This window comes from Cottoperca gobio, chromosome 4, assembly GCF_900634415.1.
Source record: "Cottoperca gobio chromosome 4, fCotGob3.1, whole genome shotgun sequence".
Classification (NCBI taxonomy): Eukaryota; Metazoa; Chordata; class Actinopteri; order Perciformes; family Bovichtidae; genus Cottoperca; species Cottoperca gobio.
The window spans coordinates 10,645,690-10,669,554 of NC_041358.1; the positions used below are offsets into that span (position 1 = coordinate 10,645,690).

A 23,865-nucleotide genomic window follows, 5' to 3' on the forward strand; every position below is an offset into this window, starting at 1 on the left:
GGAGAGGGAAGAGGTCAGCATGGATGAGAAGAAAAGACGTGAGCACTGAGGGAAAGTATTCCCACTAGAACCAGTGTGAACAAGTTTATCCAGAACCCGTCCTCTCGTCCCGAGAGGGTTCTTATTCCTGTCCGGTCCAATCCAAGCTTCCTCTCCTCTCCTCTCCCTGTTGGTTTGACCTTCGCTTTTTCCCACGACCACATTTCTGTTGAGCATCATCACACTGCCCATTGTATCATAGAAAATAAATTGACCTAGCAGCATCCCATTTTCTGAATGATCTAAACAGGCCTGGCTATTTGACAAACACTCACCAAATACCAAAACAACTATGGCAAATATTGAAAGTACAGAGCAGCCATGACAGCATTAGAGGAACATTTTCCATTTACTCAGTCACTCTCTAATGTCTGTATTGGCTGCCTTTTATAGTCCAAGGGCATACGCTTTGCCAATCACATTAGACCGACACAATCCAACCAATTGAATTAAGCTGCAAAAATAACATCAGCATCACCACCAAGGCAACTCCAGCTCCTGTTACTGACAATGTTTGTGTATTTCAAATGAAGGACAACACGCCGAGAAGATGACAGACTTTATACTGGGTTACAGTCTCAGGCAACCGTGCTAATAATCCAGGTGGCAGGTAAGGTTACATCCCTTGTGTCCTATATGAGTAACAAGGACACATAACAATACAAGCAAACTCACCCCAGCAAACTCACCCCAGCTGCAGTATATGCTGTATGAATGCAATACAACCAAAGTCATATTTGTCATTCAATACCTGCCATAAGTGCACAATTAAACTGTTGGTAGCATGTTAATGATTCCACCACAAATAGCACAATGTTGCTACTCAGACAGCAAATATGTTTTGAGGTCAATATCATTATCTTCATATTTTTCAGACATATGGACAGTAGGGCGGCAACTAATGACTATTTTCATTATTGATTAATCTGCCGACTTTTTTCTTCATTGATTGATTATTCTATAAATTGTCAGAAAATAGGGAAAAATGTCCATCCCAGTTTTCTCAAAGTCTAAATTTAAGATACAAAAAGCACTTGTAAAACTCATCAAAAACAAAGTATAGCACCAAACTTTAACAAAACACATTTTTGTTGTTCAGTGTACCGATTATGAGATGCTCCATTACCTCCCCTGCTCTATTTCTGAGGTGTGAATATAAACATTCGACAGAGGTGGAATATCATTTTCTCCCTGTGGTTGTGCGCTTTGCTTGAGAACATGTCTGAAGCTGTCTGAATGTGTTACTGAAGGTTACAGTAACTAAAGAAGCAGCTGGAGTATGACAGAGGAGCATATCTCATATCAGGTTGAATAACTACCGTTTTTACAACTAGGAGGTAGATGTCTTAGACTGATTAAGAACGTCTCCCCTTTGCTTATTTTCCTTTCTTGGAAAATAAACTTGTCTTCCTTCTTTTTTCCTTGCATGTTCTCTTCTTTTCTTATATGGTTTCCAATATTCTCGTTGTCTGCATAGTGTTTCCCATAATACCGTCTTACTACTCAGTGTGCTGTCCACCTCCTCTCCCAGCCTCATCTGAGGGTTTTGTTTTTACTGTTTCTCCTCTTCATTTTTGCACCTTTATGCATAATTTCTCCTTTTGTCCTTCTTTACATCATCCCTTTGCATGTTCATCAATTTACTCCACACTGTTTTCTCAGGGAGTTTAATAAAGAGTTAAAGCCACTCCACAGCTGGTGAACATGTGCCATATTGAGCGGAGAATAAACCACTGCCTGAGGAGCTTGTGCATTGAGAACTTCCACACACACACACACACACACACACACACACACACACACACACACACACACACACACACACACACACACACACACACACACACACACACACACACACACACACACACACACACACACACACAGGTGCATATCAAGCATGGCTGGGCTTGCAGCTAAGTAGCCACTCAGCAGCAAACATCTTATTTGTGTGAAATGCTAGATGACTTTCACTGTGTCTGTCTGTGGTACATGCAGAGGGGCTATTATCACACTGCACCACAATATCAGCAGTTTTCATTTGGTTTGGAGTTGTGCCTCCAGGAGGTTCGCATTTCATTTAGAGTTTTCCTCCGATCCCAAACAGATTTAAACGTTTACTCAGAGGCTAACTTTCCCTGCTTTATTGGGTGTTTGAATACAAGTGTCTGTATTTCTTTTACAAGCCCTGAGGCAAACATGGAAATACTTTGGCAGTGTAATTTAACCCCATACAATTATACATTCTCCAGTCAAAGTTCATCTACTGTACTTTGTCCTTGAAGGAATATACTCTCATATTACTTAAATCACTAGCCGGGCACTAATCAGTATATTTAAATCAGTTAATCAATATCATAAAGATTAAATTCATCCTAAAACTGGTTTAGTCTGTTTTATCCACATCCCTGCTTGGATCTCCAAAATATGTTCAGGAGCTGTGAACCAACATGTTTCTGCATCACTGTTTGCTGCCCTATAAAACATAACATCATGGATATGCAGAGAAACATTTGCAACTAGTCATCACTTGTAGGGAATCTTATCATTTTATAAGTCTTAAAGAATGGAGAAATTCTCCCCCCTTGCAATCAGCCCTTGCAATGTTGTAGTTTCATCTTTCTTGGTAATTGTAATGCAACATAATTCATGTAATGTTGGTTTGTTTCCTCTACTCCTGTTGTAAATAAGTTCACTGGTTTTAGGAACATGCGTGAAGACCATTTGGAATGAAACTCTAGACATTAGATTTTGTGGAAAGTAAACATAGCTTTGCTCGAGAAGAACTGACTCTTTATGAAATGTAACTTGTATTTGAGATTAAATGATTGTGGCCTGGTGATAACAGCTCAAAGATAGGAGATAGGAGAAAGAGATGGGAGGTATAATTTGCATGACTCAGCTCTGAGGTAAGGGCATTCCTTCAGGGAACTGCTTCACTTCTGCACATACTGTAGACCGACAAACAGCTCAGCAGCATCTGGTATTCTGAAGGAGCTATGGAGAAGGTCCAACATGGTATACAAATAAGGAATACTTCTTAGGCTTATCTCTCTCTTATCTATATCCCACTATGTTAAAATACAAGAAGCACCATAATCCTTTAGAGGTTTAACTGCACAGTATTATTAATGCTGAATCATATCTGACAAGCAGGACACAGGTCTACAAGTGAATCTCTTTCATGCCCCTAAAGTAAGTAGATTTTGCACAAAAACTTCCTCAAAAACATAATAAGAAACTGCAAAACTGGTTAAATTCAGTTTTCTTTTCACCTTTCACATGCTTTTTTTCTGTTTGTCTTATTTGAACTGGACATCCAATTTTGTACAAGCTGCAAGTCAAGTGCATTGTAGCAACCTTTATCCTGCCAGGTGAAAGGCAGCGGTGATCAGCGGGCTACATCTTATATGTTTTGTAGCAATCATGCATTTATTTTCAAAACACATGTTCATAAACAAAATGTGTCAATCATTTAAGTATACAGCTTACCTTTGCGAGAGTTGCAGAGCGACAGAGACATAAAGGCGCTGCAGCGGACGGCTGCATGCGAGAGAGAGAGAAAGAGAGTGAGATGCTGCCTTCACGTACAGAGATAACGCTTCACGCATGCAAGCACTTGAACAGAACAAAATATACGCTACAAAAGTGATGCTTTGGTGATACTCATTGCTAATTAGTTAGAAAGCCCTCCAGCAGCAACATTTTGAGAGATATACTCTCTTCTCTATCCAACATTGAATCTGTAACTGAAGTTATCTTGCACTGATGACTTAGTGCTCTTATCTTTCTCTGCGTTGTCGTTTTGTAATTGCACGTAAATTAAACTACAATGAAAATGCAATTATTATTTGTTATTTTGATGTTATGTTTAGGTTGTATTTAAATATAGTCATAGGTTTGTATGGGTCTCAATTGACTGATTGTTGTCTAAGCAGTTTATTGTTTTGGTGCATTGGAAATTCATTGAACTCAGTAAAAGCTAGCATTAGGCAGAAAAGCTAACACATAAATAACGTAACGTTTCATTTCAATTACAAACGACCGTTACTCGGTCACATTACTTGGTTAGCTGACTACTTATCACATTTAAATGAACAACAAATCCTTACATTTTATTTAAACCACAATTACCTGTTTGCTAAATTTGCTAATTAGGCTAAAACAATGCTAACTCTTCAGTCATAATTTTAGACAAAACACAGTATTTAACCTTTAAAACTTCCATCTTTACAGGAAGTTACAAAATAAAGTCCAGAGACCAAAATACACCTGACGAAACTGACATCATAAATAAACTGGAATATTATAATGTGCAAATATGCTTCAGATTCCTCTTTCAACGTGCTGAAAGAATATGTGTTGGCGTCATGAACTTCATAACATCTGCATGAGCATACATTTAGTCATGAATCTTTTCCATGACTCCCTTTTCTTTTTGTGTAAACTACTGCCCCCATGTGGCATTTTTCATTAACTGCGTCAATTGGATGTGAAATTGTGCCTTTCTGCTGTCAAAACATACATTGCATGGTATGTAAAGGCTCGTATTGACTCTTTTCAGTGCATACCAAAACCTTCTAGGCCCTGTGTAAAATGTTACCTCAATTCAACTGTGAACTATACATGCATTTCAATCAAAAATATCAAATTTTAATTTGTAAAACTATCCATAACAAAGCCACAAAATAATGAAAAACTGCAGCCAAACAAAGTGAAAACAAAGTCTAAAAAAACCCAGCAACATTAAAAATCCTTACACAGGCACATCGTGACAGTTTGGTAGCCAATGAAACCGTCAAACACAATACAAGCAGGAATGTGAGCCAATGGAAATCGACAGTGGGCGGGCGCTCTGTTGTTGTGGTTGCTTCACTTCCGGTGTTACCGCGTGAAATCAATAAACTTCAGCAGTGAATACTCAAGTAGGAAGAGAGAAGTAACCGGAGACCTGGCACCATAGTAGGTACAAATAATATGTAACTAATCTTCTCTAGATGCTCTCTGACCTGTAACTGTAACTACAGTGTGAATTAACTGTAAAGGAAATGTGTTAATATCAACATGTGAACACCCTCTGCTGCTCACAAGACTGCACCATGTGATATCGATTAGAGAAACACACTGCAGCCCTGTTTCAGCTGCTGAGAGAGACAGGGAAAGCTAAATTCAACATTTTAATTAGTGTTTGGTCGTGTTGCTCATTTTATTTTGATACGTTCACTTATGGTTTTGGTTTCAAAGTGTCAGAACTTGAGTTAAATAAGGATAAAGTCGAGCCTGGTTATATTTTTGACTGAATACGTCGATGTTGACAATGTAATGATATTTTGATATAATACCCTAACCCTATATTAACCCTAACCCTAATCTTTCACAAAAGATTGAGCAAGAAAGTTTAGAGTGATGGTATTTGGTTGACATGACGAGCAAACAGGGATAATTTTATTAAAGGAAATACAAATAATAAATAGTAATTTTAAAATAGGGTGGTGATGGCCTAGTGATCTGCCTTCTAAACAAAACACTAGAAGGTCGGGAGTTCATTACCAGGGCTGCCACCATTGTACCCCTGAGCAAGGTACTTAACCCTGAGTTGCTCCAGGGAGACTGTCCCTGTACTTAGTTCAATGTAAGTCGCTCTGGATAAGAGCGTCTGCTTAATGACCTGTAATGTAATTCAGCCCTGAAGAATGAATCCAGATCCTTGTTATACTTATCCATTGAAATATTTTTATGTGAACTACTTTCTGCCAAATAAATAGTCCCATTGGAAAAATTGTTGCAATTTTAACTCCGACAAATACATTTATCATGTCATGTGAAGTTCATGTAAGACCACATGTTTGTGAATGCTTATATGTTAATTACTACATGTAAAAGGTGGTAGGCATGCCTATCTGAACAGTACAAGAGGCAAGTGAGAAAATAGTATGTTGTTTTTATTGTGTAATTATGTGAACTGACCACTGACCTGTCTGATAACCAAACCGTAATTTCTAGTAACGTCTATAAACGGCTCAGCTCTAATAGGCTTTTTTTATGGTGTTAGGTGTCCTGCTGTATTAGGCCTCCAAGAAACCCTGACAAAGGTGCAGAGTCTATATATTTCTAACAGTCCATTACATTTCCACTCTGGACTGGATCCTCTCCCAAGAGGCGGACCCAACATGGTGCACGTCTACAACTGCCATCCTTTTGCCTCACAGCAGATAGTACAGGTAGGTAGATGCTGATTGTTTTTGTTTTGTTTTATTAAATCCTTATCACTGCTGATCATCCAATGTTTTTGTGTCTGTACCAGGATTGAACTAATCTACCTTCCCTCTCTGTGTCTCAGGTGGAGCAGGAGCCTGGACTGATATGCTGTGGAGGTGGAGCCCTGTTCGTGGTGGCTACTGGAGGATGCAAGGTTACCTTTTAAAATATGTATATTTTTAAACCATAGTTGTCCTGCTTTTGAGTTTGGTTGAAAACAAAAAATGTTGGTAGAACCTATGATACCTCACTAAATAGATATCCAAGAACTAGCTAAAATCAACCCTTATATACGATATCAGTTTAACTTCATAAAATCACACCTACATTTCTCCAGATCGTGGGATTACTCATGAGTCACAGCGCTCATCAGTTTATCTTGATTTTTAAGAGAATATTTTGGAGATGAAAGGTTTCTGCTGGATACTGACTTTGTTTTGATGTTGAACTGAACCAAGGTGGAGGCCTACAATGTGGAGGAGGAGGGCTGCCCCTTCATCTGTCGCTTTGCCACTATGGGCACTGTGAAGAGCATCCAGCACAGCAAGATGGGTAAAAAAAAAAACATAACCTCTTTTCCTTTGTCAGAAGAAAGAAAGAAAAATCTCTCTCATAATTACATGTTTGGGTTGTACCTTCATGGTTGAAATGCACTTATTGTAAGTTGCTTTGCATAAACGTGTCAGCTAAATACATGTAATGTAATTCCTCTGCAACATCAACTACACAAGTATCGATATTCACCTGTAGCAGTTTATTTGTCTTTCGCTTTATAATATAGAGCGCGAAAGACATTTTAACGTCCTTGCTTTCCTTTCCAACACCCCCCTCACATCCAGGAGATTACCTGGTGACCATTGAGGAAAAGAACAGCGCCACCTACCTGAGAGCCTACACCAACTGGCGATACCAGGTACACAACGACCAGCGTAAGCTTTCTCACAAATACTTGATGAAACTTTAGGGAATTATATTAATTTTCTTCCTACTTTTGATATGATTTGATAAAGATATGTGACCTCAATTTAGACCATGTTATCTAAACTAGGGAGTAGAATAAAAAACATATAGCAGCTTTTATTTAACCAAAATTGGTTTCACTCCATTGTGGCATTAACATAAAACCTTGTTTGAGTCCTTTTCCACTAATGTGTGTGGAAATATCCCGAAGACAAATGAGCTCTTAAAATTATTTTTATGGTCAGCAGTCCAGTCCAAGACTTTCAGAAGATCATCTATGATTGTCCGTCTGAATATGAAGCTTTGCAGTTAGTTGTTCATCCCTCTATCTACTGCAATATTAACTTCTTCACTTCATGTATTTTATGTACTCATTTCTTGCTCTCTATTTAGGCGGAGGGGAAGGCCCGTGTTGGGGTGCGTTTGTTGGGCCACCTGCTGCGTGGGGTGTCTGTGCGGGGTGGAGTGCAGATGGAGATCATTGAGATCCCTCTGTCAGAGCGTCCTGTTGCTGTGGCGTGTTGCTCAGTCACAGGAGACCTTCTGGTCGGCTGTGAAGACACTCTGGTTCTGTTTGCTTTGAGGAGACAGAACCAGCAGAGCTTGGTAAGAGTCCAACTGCTTATCTGGGGCTTTATCTCTTCTGTGGATATATATACAGATTATCTTAATTTAAAGATGGAAATGAATAGCAGAGCCAAACAGCTGTGGTCACCTAAAACTTTTGGGATGGTTTTATTTGAGAGTGTGCATGTTCAGACCTACAAGTGCAGGTAGTGACAGTTTACACAACATTACAATTTAATTGAGTCTTCAAGCCTTCAAAAAGTATAAAAAAATAAAATGTTAGCTACTCTTAACAACGTCAGTGAACTCTTATTGATACAGTGAGTGTTGTTGTGACTTAATGTTTCTTTCTCTGTAAAGACCCAGCAGAATCAGAGCCAGCAGATTCTTCAGAGCGCCTGGCCCAACTCTCAGCAGAGCTCCAGTCAAACTCAAGGTAACTTAAGAAACAGTAACGCATAATTGTGAACACATTTTCCCCCAAAAGAAGAAATCAATGGCTTCTGCCATAATGCAAACTGTCCAAGGTCCACTTTGCTGACTCGTCCTTGGCTCACTGCTCTCACTGATCTGTCTTCTCTCTGTTTTCAGGTCAGACCTCAAGTTCAAATCAGAATTTCCTGGATTTTGAACGCTCAGTTATCCTGCATCTTCCAAAATTTAAGCCTAAACAGGTACTTTCAAACACTGTTTCACCTTCATTTCTTTATTTAGTATTTTCTCCATACTTCAATCTATTTATCTGTTATACACTTAACCAGTAAATAACACCAATACTAACTGCTCTGGTATTTGGTTTCTGTTGTTGAGTATGTGCATCATCACATTTCTATCAGATACTGTTATATGAATACATGCACACATATCTGTCCTAATATACACATTGTGCTTTGCAGCTAACATTTATTTTTGCTGCAATTCTTAAAACACATGAAATATTTTAGCCGTCAGCAATTACTATAAGTTGGTGGTATGAACTGTGCCTGGAACAAAAAAAGGAGAAGCCTAAATAGTTTGTGATTTATTTCACAAACGGAAGACTCTCGTTTGCTTTTTTTTTAAGAGTTTCCAAAGTTCAAACTACTAAAATTGACAGTCTGTAGTCTTGGTTACTCTAACATCTCGTCTGACCCATAGGTGGCGCTGTGTGGAGGATATGTGGCAGTGCAGACGGAGCTGGAGGTGCTGGTTCTGAAACTGGATGCATCCTCTGAACCGAAAACCCTGGATGAGTCATGGGACACAAAGAAAAGTCTGTTTGTCTCTTTAATGATTGATGCCATCTCTGCATGTTTTTGGTTACGTTTAGTTTACGGACTGCAAGACAAAGGGTGGATACACGAGACATGTTGTGTCCAGCAGTTAAACTTTTAAAAATATTTACATATTCATAGATACTGAATCATTTGTGTTGTGTATTTGTGTGTGTGTGCGCAGCGGATCATCTAGATGACCAGGCTGACTTTATGGTCCTTCCAAGACACCAGGAGTTGCTCGGTGATCGAGCTAAAGACTGCGACATCCCCGTCAGCATTGAAGCGACCGGGCTGGAGGACGGTACAGGACAATACACGCTGTCTTATGTTCTCTTCAGGTGTGTGCGTGTATTTCTGAGGACCAGTTTTGACCTTTAGACTTACACTTTATAGTGAGCGTATTTCTCCTATGTGAGGCGTATTTAATTTGTCACTCATCTCTTGCAGGCGTTTCACTCCAGACTTCTTCCAGGGCTGCAGTGTGGAGGAGACTCAACTCCACTCCCTCCAGCTGTATCCGATGTTCACCAGTCAGTACAACAATACACTAAAAAGCATCATATGTTGTCACAGCAATTGCAATTACTACTCAACTTCTTCTCTGTATGTCAACCCATTATCAATAAACGCAGTAAACGGAAAACCTTCTATCAAATCATTAATATATTCCTGCCAGTTATACCTTAATTTAACCCGACTGTAACTCCCACATTTCTTAACAAGTTATAACGATTCATCTTCACCTTCAAGATTAATTTTTTAGAAAAATACATTTTGCCAGTTGAATGAGATTTCAGTGCAGTTTTCCTGCTTTCGGGACTTAAAAAAAACGAGACAGAATAAAGCTAAATGCTGCACTGATCATCAGTAAAATCACACATAATTGTAGAATATTCATGAAACGTTGGGCTTGATTTGTAAATCCAATTGCCGAGAACAATTGAGCTTCTTCTCTTAAAGTGAGAGAGTTGGTCGGACGAACAGACAAAATAACTGTATATTGATTTTATTTTTATTTTCGTGTCCCTTGTAGGTTTACAAGACACCTAAACACAGTTACAGTGGTCAAACATTACAAAAGGCTATTTTACCACTCGGCCTTAAACAAAATATTCTGGCTTTATTCTCCCAAGCTTGGCAAATACCGTTTGCTACAACAACAAAAAAAAGTTCCCTCTCTGAAGCACAACTCAAGATGTTCATAGTCATCCTGCCAAAAGAAAACATCATACATGGAGGTCATTTTATAAAAAGAAAGTAGACAAAAACAAAAAGTGAACCTCATTCACAATTTCACCTAGCTCATACCACAAACAAGTACATGGTAACATGAATTGGTGACTGCAACATTGTCTACCTAACTCCATCATGCGGTTGAAAGCTCTGGACAAAGCTTTTAAGTGGACCTTGAGTTTTATGGTCCAACATTGTTTCTGCTTCTGTCTTTCTCTCTCTCCAGGTTATCAGTCAGTGCCTCTGGAAGAACCATCATGTATATTCTGCTTCTTCTCTCTCCCCTCCGCTGGCTACCTGTACAGTCTGAAGGGTGGTGTCGAGCTTCTCTCCTCCTATCAGTATCCAGAGAAAGTCCTGAAGGCGGTGCTAACAGACCACCTGTTGCACGTCATTACAAAGTACGTCTGCAGTCTGATTTTGATATGGAAATCAGTTCATCTTCAGCTTGTAAAAACATCACCATCCATGTGTTGTCTTGACAAACAATTTAAACTAACATGGAGTCTTTTGAATGTGAAACTGAGTGTCTAAACCAGTGGTCCCCAAACTAAGGCCCGCGGGCCGGATACTATAGACTAGCCCCTGTCAAATAGAACGGAATAATGGCGAAAAGGTTAGGTAAGAGAAAAATGTATTCAGAATGCAGGGTATTTAACCTGCAGTGGTCAAACGATTATTTTTTTGTTCAATGCAAAGAAAAGGCTGTTTGTCTCATCTGTCAGTATCTGGCGGTATTCAAAGAATACAATCTGCGCCGACACTATGAATCCCGTCACAAAGACAAGTATGATAACTTGCAAGGCCAAATGCGAGCAGACAAACTCAAAGCTAAAAAGTGGACTGTTAGCTCAGCTTGGTTATGTGTGGCTTTCTGGAAAACAATAAATGTTTACGTTTAGGCACCCCTGCGATCGTCACACTTTTTCTGTTACAAACTGACCCGGCCCCCATCAGAGAAGGGAAAAGTTATGTGGCCCTCACAGGAAAAAGTTTGGGGACCCCTGTTCTAAACAGTTCTATTTGTCATGCAAGTAAGTTTTGTATCTTGATGTCTGTGTGTGCCTGGTAGGAGTGCATTGCAGTGTTTCACAGTGCGCTGTGCAGCAGTCGCAGCCAGGATTGAAGACCCCTACATCGATACCACCATGAAGGTATGAGCCTAACTGGAATTAATGAAATGTTAATTAAATGTATGGTTCAATCTCACGTGTGTGTGTGTGTGTGTGTGTGTGTGTGTGTGTGTGTGTGTGTGTGTGTGTGTGTGTGTGTGTGTGTGTGTAGGCCTGTCCACCGTGCAGCCTGGAAGTGTGTGCGCTCAGGATGCAGCTGTTTATTGGTCTGCGCTCAGTGTGTGTCTACGGCCGCCATGTTATCCTGCTCTCCACCGCCAACTACTGAGACACCAGAGGAATCCGAACGCACCCCACAACGCAGAGGCCTGTAAGTCACACACACACGACTATGATAGATCATACACTTTTCAGTGTTAAAAGCTTCATCCGATTTGTCATCAGACACCTCTCTGTGGGTACCAGAATACAGAATCAGCCCTGGTGGTGTGTTTGCAGGCATACATGCATTTATAAATCTGTTTACTGTGTGTGTATGTTGTTATTTTAGCGAGTTGAGAGAGCACACCTTGCTGACTGGTATTTTCCTGGCGGTGGGAATCGATCCCGCAACCACGCCGGCTCTGGAGAGCCTTCTATCACGCCCCTTCCTGTAAGACAAACCCCAACCCCCACCACAGTCTCAGTTGTCACTTTTAGGCCATGGAGCAACGACAGGAAATGCTCAAAGTAATAAACTTAGCAGATGATATCAACCGAATACTCATATCAGCCCTCATTTAAAAGGGAAACCTTGACAGTTTGGATTCTATTTAATTTTTAATGTCAGTACAAACGGTATTTTTCTCTCCGCTGCCACTGAAGCACCTTGATTCTGTTTTTTGCATTTTCACTGAAACCAGTATTCCTAGCTGCAAGCTAACGGAAATTAGCCTGAACTGGAACATCAGTGTAAAAGTTTTTTTTTCGTGACAAAATTCTAGTGAAGAAAAGAGGCAACATATTGCAACATATTAATGTTTCTCTCTGCCCTCACCTGACACGTTAATCTAACTTTATGAGTTAGATTGAGAGTGTGAAGTTACTACTTCATTTAACAATGGAGGGAAGTACAGGTACTAAATACTTGCCCCGATGAAATGCCTTACATCAACATAAGTCATTAAATATTCATTAAGGCCAATTAGACAAGACATTCAAGCATTTTCAGAATTTCCAACCAAAATTCTGGAATTATGAAGTCACATCGTTACATTGGCTCCACTAATCCAGTAGTTACACGGCACATGACCTTTTGATGTAAAGTATATGAAAACTGACCAACTATATTAGAAATTTTGAATATTGAAAATCCACAACCTGCAAAAGGCCCTGTCACACATATCCGTATGATAGAAACGTATGCCGGCGCATACGAACATTTGTCAGAGTCCAAATACGTCCAACTTTTCATCGGATCAGAAAAGTGAACGTATACAGATACGCATGTCTAACCTATTGATAGCGCATCACTTACTAATACAAAATGTATCAGACGAATGCATAAGATATACAAAAATATGGCATATACAAAATATCGGCAACACGCTGGTTTACGTTGATATAAGGTAAGGTATAAGTAGTATTCGTTAAGAGCTCACTGTGTTACGCTGGGGTGCGTTGTTGAACGCTGATGTTTTGAGCATGTTCAAAATTACTAGACGTACCCGCCGACGTGTGCTTCATAAGATATGCAGACGTTACGTGACGTTAGACATACGTGAATACGGAATAAGTAGGTGAATATTTACCTACGTAAATATAGTACGTGCATACCTACGTGAATACCTACGTGACTACGTTAGAATAACGTTAGATATAGGCTACGTTGGCTGACGGTGAATCCTACAGCCACTTTATTGATACCGAGTGGATACCCTATTCCTACTATGTTAACATTATGCCTGACGACGGAGTAACTTATTAAACGTGTTTCTACAGTACAGCTAGCGTTCAGCATGTTAGCCGTTCTCCAGCATCAGCATGACGTGAACCAGATGGCACTTTTCCAGCTCCGTTGGCCAGACGCTCTGATACGTTTTAAATAAGTAAGTGATAAGCTATCAATGTTTGACATGCGTATAATAATTTGTTATGTATTCGTTATGTATACGTCAGCTACAACACCGCTGTGGAAAAGTTGGACGTATTTGGACTCTGATACATTTTGAGCTAATTTTCATATACGCCGGCATGTTTCTGCCATACGGAGCTGTGTGTGTAGCGTCTGCGTCCTTCAAACGATCACAACATACCCTTCATTTATATCAACCTATTGCCGATATTTCGTATGCGCCGGCATACGTTTCTGTCATACGGATATATGTGACAGGGCCTTAAGAAAAGTTTTTCTTTTTGAATACAGCGACTATTTGTTGCATTAGATACAAAATAAAGCATCCATGGTCTGCAAATGCCTGGAAAAAATGTCTATATTGTATCAAGTTTCTCCAAATGGCAATAAAATACGAAAATAAAAAAATAAATACTAAAACCGTAAAACAGCCAGTGATCTCAGTAATCGATGATCTGAATTTCTGTGTGTTTTTGCAGCTTGGTCTAAAAGTGACAACACTTCCTGTTTTAGTTCCTTAACCAATCCAACCATAACCACCCTAACTGCCCATAGTGTGTATGACTTCTTGATCACAAACTAATTAACTTTGGACTAAAATAACTAGATATGTTTTGAATTTTACTCCGCTACCTAATAATGAATCTTTACGCAACAGATTCCTGGTTTCTTGTAAACCATGCATGCAGATGTGTGATTAATATAATATTACATGCGTTTACAATTGCATTGTGGGATTTAGATAGTGGCATCTTATCCAAATATGGCTACTGCCCATATTTGCAGGTACAGAGCAGTATTGTAAGTGAGTAAGACTTATGTTATACAAGTTGTTAAGTTGTGTACTTAAATGATCCCAAATGTCTCCAACAATTTTCAAACCCCTTTGTATCCCCTTTGCGCATGCGTCACCAAACTCCGTCTTTTGTTATTGTTTTGATTGAGAGACCTCTAGTGGCAGAAAATGACATTGTGTGTTTCAGGCAGGCAGTTATAAATGTGCTTTGTGGATTGTAAAATATTCCTGTTTGTATTAAAAATGCCAAGCCACATGACTGGTGTGATTATCCATCATGGCAGGAGCCGCAGCGGCCACACGTCACTTTCACCATGATAATCTGTTCACAGTTTACTAACTGTTTGTTTGTTTATGTACAATGTAGCAATACTTTTTAGTATTAGTCAGTGAATGTACTGTATTACACAGCATCTGTACCCAAGATGATGTTCTTTACTACTCATTACTATGATGGAGAAGCAGACAGTTACATGAAACCCTCTCTGGTTAAGTGATTTCTAATGCATGTTCAATGTCATGAAATGTAAGCCAGAAGCATTTCTCCACTTGGTTCATGGAAAACCTGTTATTCACATGTTCAGTATACTGTTTGTGCATGTCTTTAGTGCATTATCAGTGTTGTGTAGCTTTAAAGTAACTTTTAAATGGAAGATATTTAGGCTGAATCTCAGTTTCTAGACTCCAGACTGGAACTGAATCAATGCACGTTTCCATTTTCTCTCTCATTGTCCTTCCGTGTTGACATCAGTGGTTCCATGAATCATGGGAAAGTCACTTTGAAGTGTGCAGATGTGTTTTGAGATGAGCTAAACATCTACTCTGCGATATAAGATAAATGTGATTTATCTCCTCTCTTTGTATTCTCATTCTTTTCGTTACCCCTCTGTGTAACCTCTGACCTCAGGAGCAGGAAGTGGACAATCTCTTCTCCCAAAGAAACCAGCACAGCAGGACACGGATGGAACGTTTATGTGGTCGACACCGTCACCCCCCTTACTCTTTACCAAGAGATGGTAGCACAGAAATACTCACTTCATTAACTGTACTGAACTGTTGTGTACTTGTACTTATATTTATATTATTAATGCACAATTATTAATGATAAATCATAAAGGTCTAAACAAATAAAAACAGCACAAGAAAATGTGCCTTGAACGTGCAGAAAAAATAAAGAAAAGAGGAACATAAAAAAACTCGACGGTAACATGCATTTTATCTGTAATTCAATCCTTAATGTTTTATATTCCCAAAAAGTCAACATTGGCCAGTGTCGTGAAATTTGATTCCATTACAGATTATTTAGTTTAATATATTTTCCAAAATCAGGTAAAATCTTTCGTAAATCTAGTGCAACAAGCTGCTGTATTCACAGGAATTTCCGGAAAATTCTTAAAGAATGTTTTTCTTACTGTTTTGGTAACTACATTACAGATAGAAAAGACTGTAATAGATCCATCCATCCATCGTCTACCGCTTATCCGGGGTCGGGGCGCGGGGGCAGCAGCTCCAGTAAGGAACCCCAAACTTCCCTTCTCCGGGCCACATCCTCCAGCTCTGACTGGGGGATCCTGAGGCGTTCCCAGGCCAGTGAGGAGATATAATCTCTCCACCGAGTCCTGGGTCTTCCCCGGGGTCTCCTCCCAGCTGGACGTGCCTGGAACACCTCCCTAGGGAGGCGCCCAGGTGGCATCCTTACTAGATGCCCGAACCACCTCAACTGGCTTTCTTGGCATGCCTTTCAACGCATAGGATGAAAAGATGATTATGTGAATCTTAATAAATTCGTATACTGCATATTTATGAGTCTGTGTACTTACCTTTGTGTCTCTGCTTGTCAGGTTGAATACAGCCAGCGGTATGCAGAGACCAACCCGCAGGCCCAATGCCTTCGGCACCTCCTCAGTGAAGCTCACCTCCTCCTCCGCGCCTCTTTACTCCAAACAGAGCAATCAGAGCAGCAACGAAACATCGAGGGTGATCCCGCTGCATCTCTGCAGACAGACACAGACGGACCAGCTGAGGAACAGACAGCTGTACAGACGGACAGTCAACAACTGGAGTTGGCTCTCAGGCAGAACTGCGCACAGCTGGGAGACTGTTTCAGCAGGTAGAACACACACTCACACCTGCACTAAAAGACGAACATCCCTTAAAACAGCTTTAGAAATACCTTATGCATCCTTTAATCTATGCACACACCACTTAGTACGAACTCAGGTTTTGTTATATCTCAAATGTATTCAACAAATTCAAATTTAGGTTTAAAGATTCATTTACCGTAACACTCTGAAACAATTGATTTCTGACCTTCAGTGTTTTTAACGTTTCATTTTGCTGCAGGGATATACAGGTGGACTCCAGGACCTGGGACTTCCCTTAACATTACATAATCCCTATTTATTTGACCTTATTCTTAATGTTTTTTTTATATATATATTTTTTTTTATCATTTTGTTGTTGACTTTTTTTTCAATTGTTTTTTTATCAAAAAGGCACATGTCATATTTAAGAGGAAAGAGTTCAACAGAGCAACAACAATAACAAACAAACAAAAAGGAAATTACAAAACAAAAATATATAATAATGAAATAAAAACACTGATCAATCAGGAATTAAGATACATAAATATTCATAAAGATATAGGGCTTTTTGGATTTTATCCTATGATTTTATCTTGTTTAGATATGCAGCAAATATAGGAACAGTTCTGTTTAACTCTGTTTTCCTGTCCTTCAGACCTTACTCTTAATATAGGGCTGTCGAGGGGCTTGACTAAATACATTCTTAGTTGACAAACTATTATTATTATTATTATTGACTAATCAATTAGTTGATTTAATCAACAGATCTGTAAAACTGACTCACTTTTGAGGAACATCTTTTTCTGTTGATAGATTAAACGTGGTTTCTGTTATATTGTGTTGTGTAAGGGGCAGTCAGAAGGACTGCCACCTGGCCTTGCCGTACTACAGGATGTCTGGTCTGTCAGTCACAGAGGTCATGGCCAGGAACCGCCCGCTTCCCAGCAGCCCTCACTCCTACGGCTCTGGCTTCCTGTTCTACCTGAATCATTACCTGTTCGAAGAAACAGAGCAGACTCTAAGTCAGGTACACACAAACTTTAAAAACTATAAAGTTTCACCTACTGCTTGGATCGTGCAAGTTGTGATGGGACACTTTTACTATTTAGAAAGCTTGAAGGTGCCATATTGAATAACCTAGTATTACATTTACTTAACATTAAAATGAACAAAAAGGTCTACCCTTACTATGAGTAACTATGAGAAGGCTATGATACAAGCTATACATTGTCTATAAAACATGTAATTAAATAGTTATTCAAGTACATTGTATAATTTCTGTATTCATCACAGTTTATCAGCTGTTTTGTTTGTGTGAAACTTGTACCACCAGTTCTCCAAAAAGAGATAATTTACATAAAAGGAAGTAAAGAAAAAGAGGAATTAAAGCATTGTCTTTCTGCAGGAGTCAGCTGATGAGGTCATAGTCATTTTCAGCCAATCAGAGCCCTCACAGCTCATCAGTGTGTGTGCCAGCCCGTCCATGATAAACATCAGTCCTGCCCAGACGCTGCAAATCTTACTACATCTGGAGAACACAGATGGGGTGTCGGTTCTTCTTACAACCACCATGGCAACCATGATGCTGTGTTTGGACGACCTGCCACAGTACACACAGCTGATGGAAAGACACGCCGAGGTTAGAGGGGACTGGGGATGTGGAGTCTGTATTTAGGAATGCTACATCGTGAAGAAGAAACTGAAATTTCGTGTGTGTATATTCAGGGTTTCAGGGTGTGTCATTCCTACGGTGTAGTCAAGTGTAAATGGATCAACAATTGGGAACATGACAACCCAGAGGACCTGTGTTTGTTTGTGTTCAGATGCTGCTGGTGTACGGATTCATCGAGGAGCCGAGGCTGTTGCTGCATGGCGGAGGTGGAGGTCACCACACACTCATCCGTCCCACACGGCTGACTCGCCAGCTGGCAAAGTCCCAACCAGGACTGTTGGTGGCTGCCATGGTGGCTTTACATGAAAACCGCAAAGTCCAGCTGGAACAGGCTGATCACATATTCAAGGTGCGTGTGTGTGTTGTTAGCACCTGGTAATTCTCAGCTTGGAGGCTATAAGTGAAATCTTACTGATTTGTTACAACCTTACAAGATGATGTAAAACATATATGTGTGTTTTTTACTAGGAGCTAGGCTGTGAGAATTGTATGCAGGTGGATTTCTGGGAGGCGATGCTCATGGCCTCCTCACAGGAAGCCGTCATCCAGGAACTTCTGTTCCGACTGGCGTCTGTCTACATCGACCGACTAACAAACTCGGATACACAACACAACGAACTACACACACCTTCAGGACGCAGGTCGCTGAAGAGCGCTGACGATCTGGTACGACTGCTGTGATCTTTGTTTGGTGGAGAGCTGTTAAAGATTCAAATGTCTCCTTTTATTTTCTGTTAGGGATGTTTGATCACAAGTTTTATCAATAGTGTGATGTTCAGAAATCCATTTTGTGTTTCATGTTTGTGTGTCTCAGATAAACTCCTGCTCCCATTACGGTGCTCTGTACCCATGGCTCACTGTTCTCAATCCAGCTCACACTACCAGCTCCCATCACCAGGAGGCGCTGTACAAACTGCAGGTAATGTGTCTTTGAATAAAATAAGCCTGCTTCTATATTCATTAATTATGAAAGTACGTAGAATCAAGTGACATCAGTAGAGGTAAATCGTTTTTTGCACCAGAATGTATACCTGGCAGAGTAGAGGAAACTCAGAACTCAACTTTTAGAACACCGTCAGACAACCACAGAGACATACAGCGGTTTTTAAATGAATTTAAAAATGTATATATTTTTTAGAATAGTTAAAAGAATCAAACATGGAAAAATATACAAATTAATAGAACATTTTAGAAAGTGGATCTACTTGGACATGCCACTTCAATATTTCCATTATCCTAGCTTTCGACCTGAACAGCAGCACAAATAAATCCATATTTTACAGCATACCAAGTGAGTCGGTCACTGCAGAACCCCTGAGTGTATTGAATTAACAGGAATTAAACGTTTTTTTAATTGTAAGACATAAATTGTGTTATTTCATCTTTCAAAAGTTTCATTTACCTTTTTAGTTCTGTAATTTATTCATGTATCTGTCTGTCCAGTCTCTGCTGTGTGGTCCGTCTCTGTCTGTGCGCTCTGTCGTGCCTCTGATGGAGCGTCTGTCAGAGGAAACCTTATGGGGCTTCAGCCTGCACCTCCTATGCACCACCAGGAGAGGGCAGTACGACAGGAGCATTGAAAAGCTGCTTGACCGATGTCCTCAGGCCATCATAGCCTACGCCAACCACCAGTTACAAGACAAACATATGGTCCGTACTCAACAGTAGCCTGAGCTCTGAAGTGTGGAAGTGTTTCACTCATGTCTGTATTTTTACTATATAATGATGTTTACACCCAGTGATTCTCAGAAGTATGACCCCTTCTTTCTTGTCTAATCTCTGCAGGTGTTGTGGTGGCAGAAGCTGCTCCCTGAGCTTTGTAACAGGACGAGAGCTGCTTCAGACAACAGCATCTTATTGGCTGCTCTCAAAGGTAGAAGCTTCTCCCAGAATAACGAGTCTGTCAAAAGTACCCCAGTATATATTTTGAGTTTAAGGCTGAATTTAATAATTTAAGTGTTAATTTAACCTTATTTTGAAACATTAGCCAGTCAGACCACTTAATAAAATGTAACTCTTTGGTAATAAAATAGCAGTCATACCAGTATTTTATTACCTTTTCTCACATCAAGAGGTTTTCTATTAAAAATAACACAATAAAATTGCGATCAGCTCTGATGTCAATGTTTTGACACCTGTGTTTTTAATGTGGTTTTCATGCCAACAGAGACGCTGGTTGTGGTTGCCATGGAGATGAGCCCTACAGAGTTCCTGGAACTGATACCTGATGACGGCACCGCCTCGTACTTCCTGCCTCACCTTTTGACTTGTAGCCAGAGACACCTGCTGGCTTGACGCACGCACACTCACACTCACACTCACACACACACACACACACATACTTGAAGAGACAAGGACGCATAGAAAAACTTGTTCCCACTGTTGGTAACAGTGGAGTTTGAGGATGATTGAACCTGTCAACGCTGGAAACATAATACTGGCTCTCTAATCTCTGTGAGCAGAATACAGTATATAGAGCAGGGGTACCCAAACTTTATGTGGCGAAGGCACACCAAAAACCAAGCCAAAATCTCAAGGCACACCTGTGTTCATATCTGGGCAAAATCTCCTCTATAACACATAGTGTCACTGTTATCACTCTGTGAACATTTATTTAGCCTAGTCCTTGTAATAAGCTATTCTCCTTCACACAAGCAAAGAGCCTTTGATGTGTCACACTCTAATATTTCCCACCATGCGCAAATGGCTAAAATGGGTTCGCTTTGACAGATTTCTTTTTAATGATTGTTTAATTTAAATTTAGGCCAAAGCATATAAGACCTATTATGTATATATTGTGAAATAAGTGTGTAGGACAAAGTACCGATAAAGTGCAGTGTTTCCCTGCGCTGGGCCCCCCCACCCCTCCCCCCCTGAAATTCTATTCTATTCTAATTTTATTTTTTATATATTCACAACTCACTTTTCACATTGAACAGGTGCTCTTTTATTACATAAACTAAACGCTTATGTCATTTATCTCATTTATGTGCACGTTTCAGTTGCTTTGCGTATTTACATTCTCTGCTCTCTGTGCACACACACACGCGCGCGCGAGCGTATATACTTACCGCCAGAGACCGAGCGGAGAAAAAGCAAGGAGAGAATTTAAATAATCTGCGCCACGCACGAACCTCATCCAGCCCAGGCAGCACTCCGCAGAGCAGTAAACCTAGGGGAAACACTGAAGTAAATAAAAAATCATTCATAACCTTCTGTGCAGTTAAATACAATCGGCCTAATTGTTTCAAAATCCTACGGCACACCGGGATTTGTTTCACCGCACACCAGTGTGCCGCGGCACACCATTTGGGAACCCCTGATATAGAGCAGGTCATGCAGAGCAAATATGAATCTTAACAATGTTCTAGATTTCCCTGCGGGTTCATGTTACTGGGAGCTCCACAGTCCAGCCTATGTATCCAATATGCTTCTTTTTTTCTTGGATTTTTAATGAGTTGTTTGTATATGGATATTGCATTTCTGAGTTGTGTTTGCCATTCATATTGTAACAAATTGTAATTTTTGAAACATTTAAAATAAAATTGTATTTAAATGCGGTCTATACTTTATGTGGTGATACAAACTTTATTGTCTTGCTACTATGATTATTTATTTTTATTTATTTCCATTCCATCCTAAAAAAAAAAAAAAAAGTCAGTACATTTTAAGCACTTAAGAGCTGTGGGTTCCATCATCAGATGACGATTTTATTAATAAAAAAGAAAAGGCCTTTAGAGTTAGATGCTCTGTTCTCGTAAATAGTAATAATAATCTTTATTTGTATAGCACCTTTCATACAAGAATTGCAGCCCAAAAAACATAACAATTAGTACAAGATTAGACAGAATAAGAGCATTTACAGTACAATAATCACAGTGTTGATGTAAATGAGTGTGAAGTAGCATTAAAAATAGAATAAAATAACATTGGAATTCATGCCTAGTTTCCCTATCTGTGCCGTACTTAACGACCGTCCTGCCAGGAAGCCACATTCATCACACCATTCTTGTAAATGTTTTAAACTATCAGAGCCATATTTTGAAAGCATGAGCTCAACAATGGGCCCTGTGGCCCTTCAACTGGTTTACTCCCTTTGCTACCCATTCTTCGTAGTCTTCGTACTTTTTACGTTTACAGCGTCGACCTCTTTATTGACCTATTAATGTTTAAAACACAGATGTCTCCGTGAGTCCAGATTCTTTTGTCAAAATCTAGGTTTAAAGCCCGCTTCATAAACAAACCCCAGTTTGTGAAGTTTCATGAAACCTATTGGTTAAGGCCAGTTTTTCTCCAATAATATTCTTTAATCTTTCACTTTTCCACTAATTGTGTAAAGAACATGCAAACACATTTATCAGAGAAACTTCCTTTTGTTCCCGTGGTAAAACAGTCTCTCAGGCTTTTCAAAAATACACACTGAAATGTATCGAAGTTACCTTTACACATTCAATGTTAAACCAGTTAAGAGAAAAAATTAACAGTACAAAATTAAATCATTTAATTAGTTTAAAGTGGCATAGAGTAGCAGCATTCAAATTGTTATATTAAAAGCATTTAGTAAAATATATATTAAAAGGCTAAAGTAAAAAGATATGTTTTTACGTTTGAAGATATTGAGCGAGCTTGCCTCCCTAATGTCTGCAGGTAAAGTGTTCCATAGCTTTGGTGCATAATTGCAAAAGGCTGATTTTCTTTTGGATGTTTCTGGGAACATTTAATAAACCAGTAGTGGATGATCGTAATGTTCTTGGGGGCACATAGTTGATTAGAGAGTTGGCAGTGTAACTTTGTGCGGTTCTGTTTAGGGCTTTGTATACAAGAAGGAGGACCTTAAAGTCTATTCTAAAAGTTACTGGAAGCCAGTGTAGAGCAGCTAACACTGGACTGATGTGGTCTCTCCTCTTGGTTCTAGTCAGCAGCCTCGCTGCAGCGTTTTGGATGAGCTGAAGTCTCTCCGTTGTTTTTTTTGGCAGGCCGGTAAAGAGTGCATTACAGTAATCGAGTCGGCTTGAGATGAAAGCATGGATTAGTTTTTCAGCATCCTTTTGATTTATAAATTGTCTGATTTTAGCTATATTTCTAAGGTGGAAGAATGATGTTTTTGTCACCTTGTTTATGTGGGATTTAAAGCTTAGATCTGAGTCTATGATAACACCAAGACTTGTAACTTCAGGTTTAATCAAAGGAGTAAGTTTCCCCATCATCTCTCTTTTTGTTACAGGACCTACTAGTAGGATTTCAGTTTTGTTCTCATTTAATTTTAATAAATTATTGCTCATCCATTTATTTATTGCTGACAGACAGGTGGTGATGGAGTTAACAGCTGTAGCATCATTTGGTTCAGCAGAGATGTACAGTTGTGTGTCATCCGCGTAGCTATGGGAGCACACATTGTGTTCTCTAATGATGTCCCCCAGTGGTAGCATGTATAGGGAGAATAGTAATGGACCGAGGCAGCTTCCTTGTGGAACTCCAAAGTGGGCATCATGCTTCTCTGACACATGATCTCCAAGCCTGACAAAATCCTTAAGAAATTAAATTAAATAACCATGAAATTTTCTATAGTGTGTCATAATTTCACTGCTGAAAGATAGGAAATTTCTCTCATGACGGCGAAAGAATGTCCTTGTTTGTCACTCAAAAATGAAGCAGTTTGCAACCAGTCAATCATATTCTAACTCACAACTTCCTCATGTGGTTTATGTGAAACTCATGTAAGTTAGTAAAGAATAGGTTTTAAGTTTCTTGCGGGTTTGACTGCATGAAGTTGTTGATAGGCAGAGGTTCCTTGTGCTGCACGTTGTCTCAGTT

General features: G+C 39.6%; 1 protein-coding gene across 1 annotated transcript; it reads left to right on the forward strand.

Annotated features, from left to right (window-relative positions):
* Positions 1-4,869: 4,869 nt before the first annotated feature.
* hps3 (HPS3 biogenesis of lysosomal organelles complex 2 subunit 1) lies at positions 4,870-20,695 on the forward strand. The gene is given in 26 exon segments (XM_029430329.1): positions 4,870-5,005; positions 6,092-6,260; positions 6,380-6,451; positions 6,756-6,849; positions 7,137-7,210; positions 7,651-7,863; positions 8,185-8,260; positions 8,416-8,498; positions 8,962-9,076; positions 9,262-9,418; positions 9,528-9,610; positions 10,540-10,714; positions 11,386-11,467; positions 11,598-11,708; positions 11,710-11,756; positions 11,937-12,038; positions 15,203-15,311; positions 16,137-16,405; positions 17,229-17,406; positions 17,785-18,018; positions 18,203-18,400; positions 18,520-18,717; positions 18,866-18,970; positions 19,495-19,701; positions 19,837-19,924; positions 20,219-20,695. Coding segments are annotated over 25 exon segments (3,249 nt in total). The 5' UTR covers positions 4,870-5,005; positions 6,092-6,209; the 3' UTR covers positions 20,347-20,695.
* Positions 20,696-23,865: the final 3,170 nt, after the last annotated feature.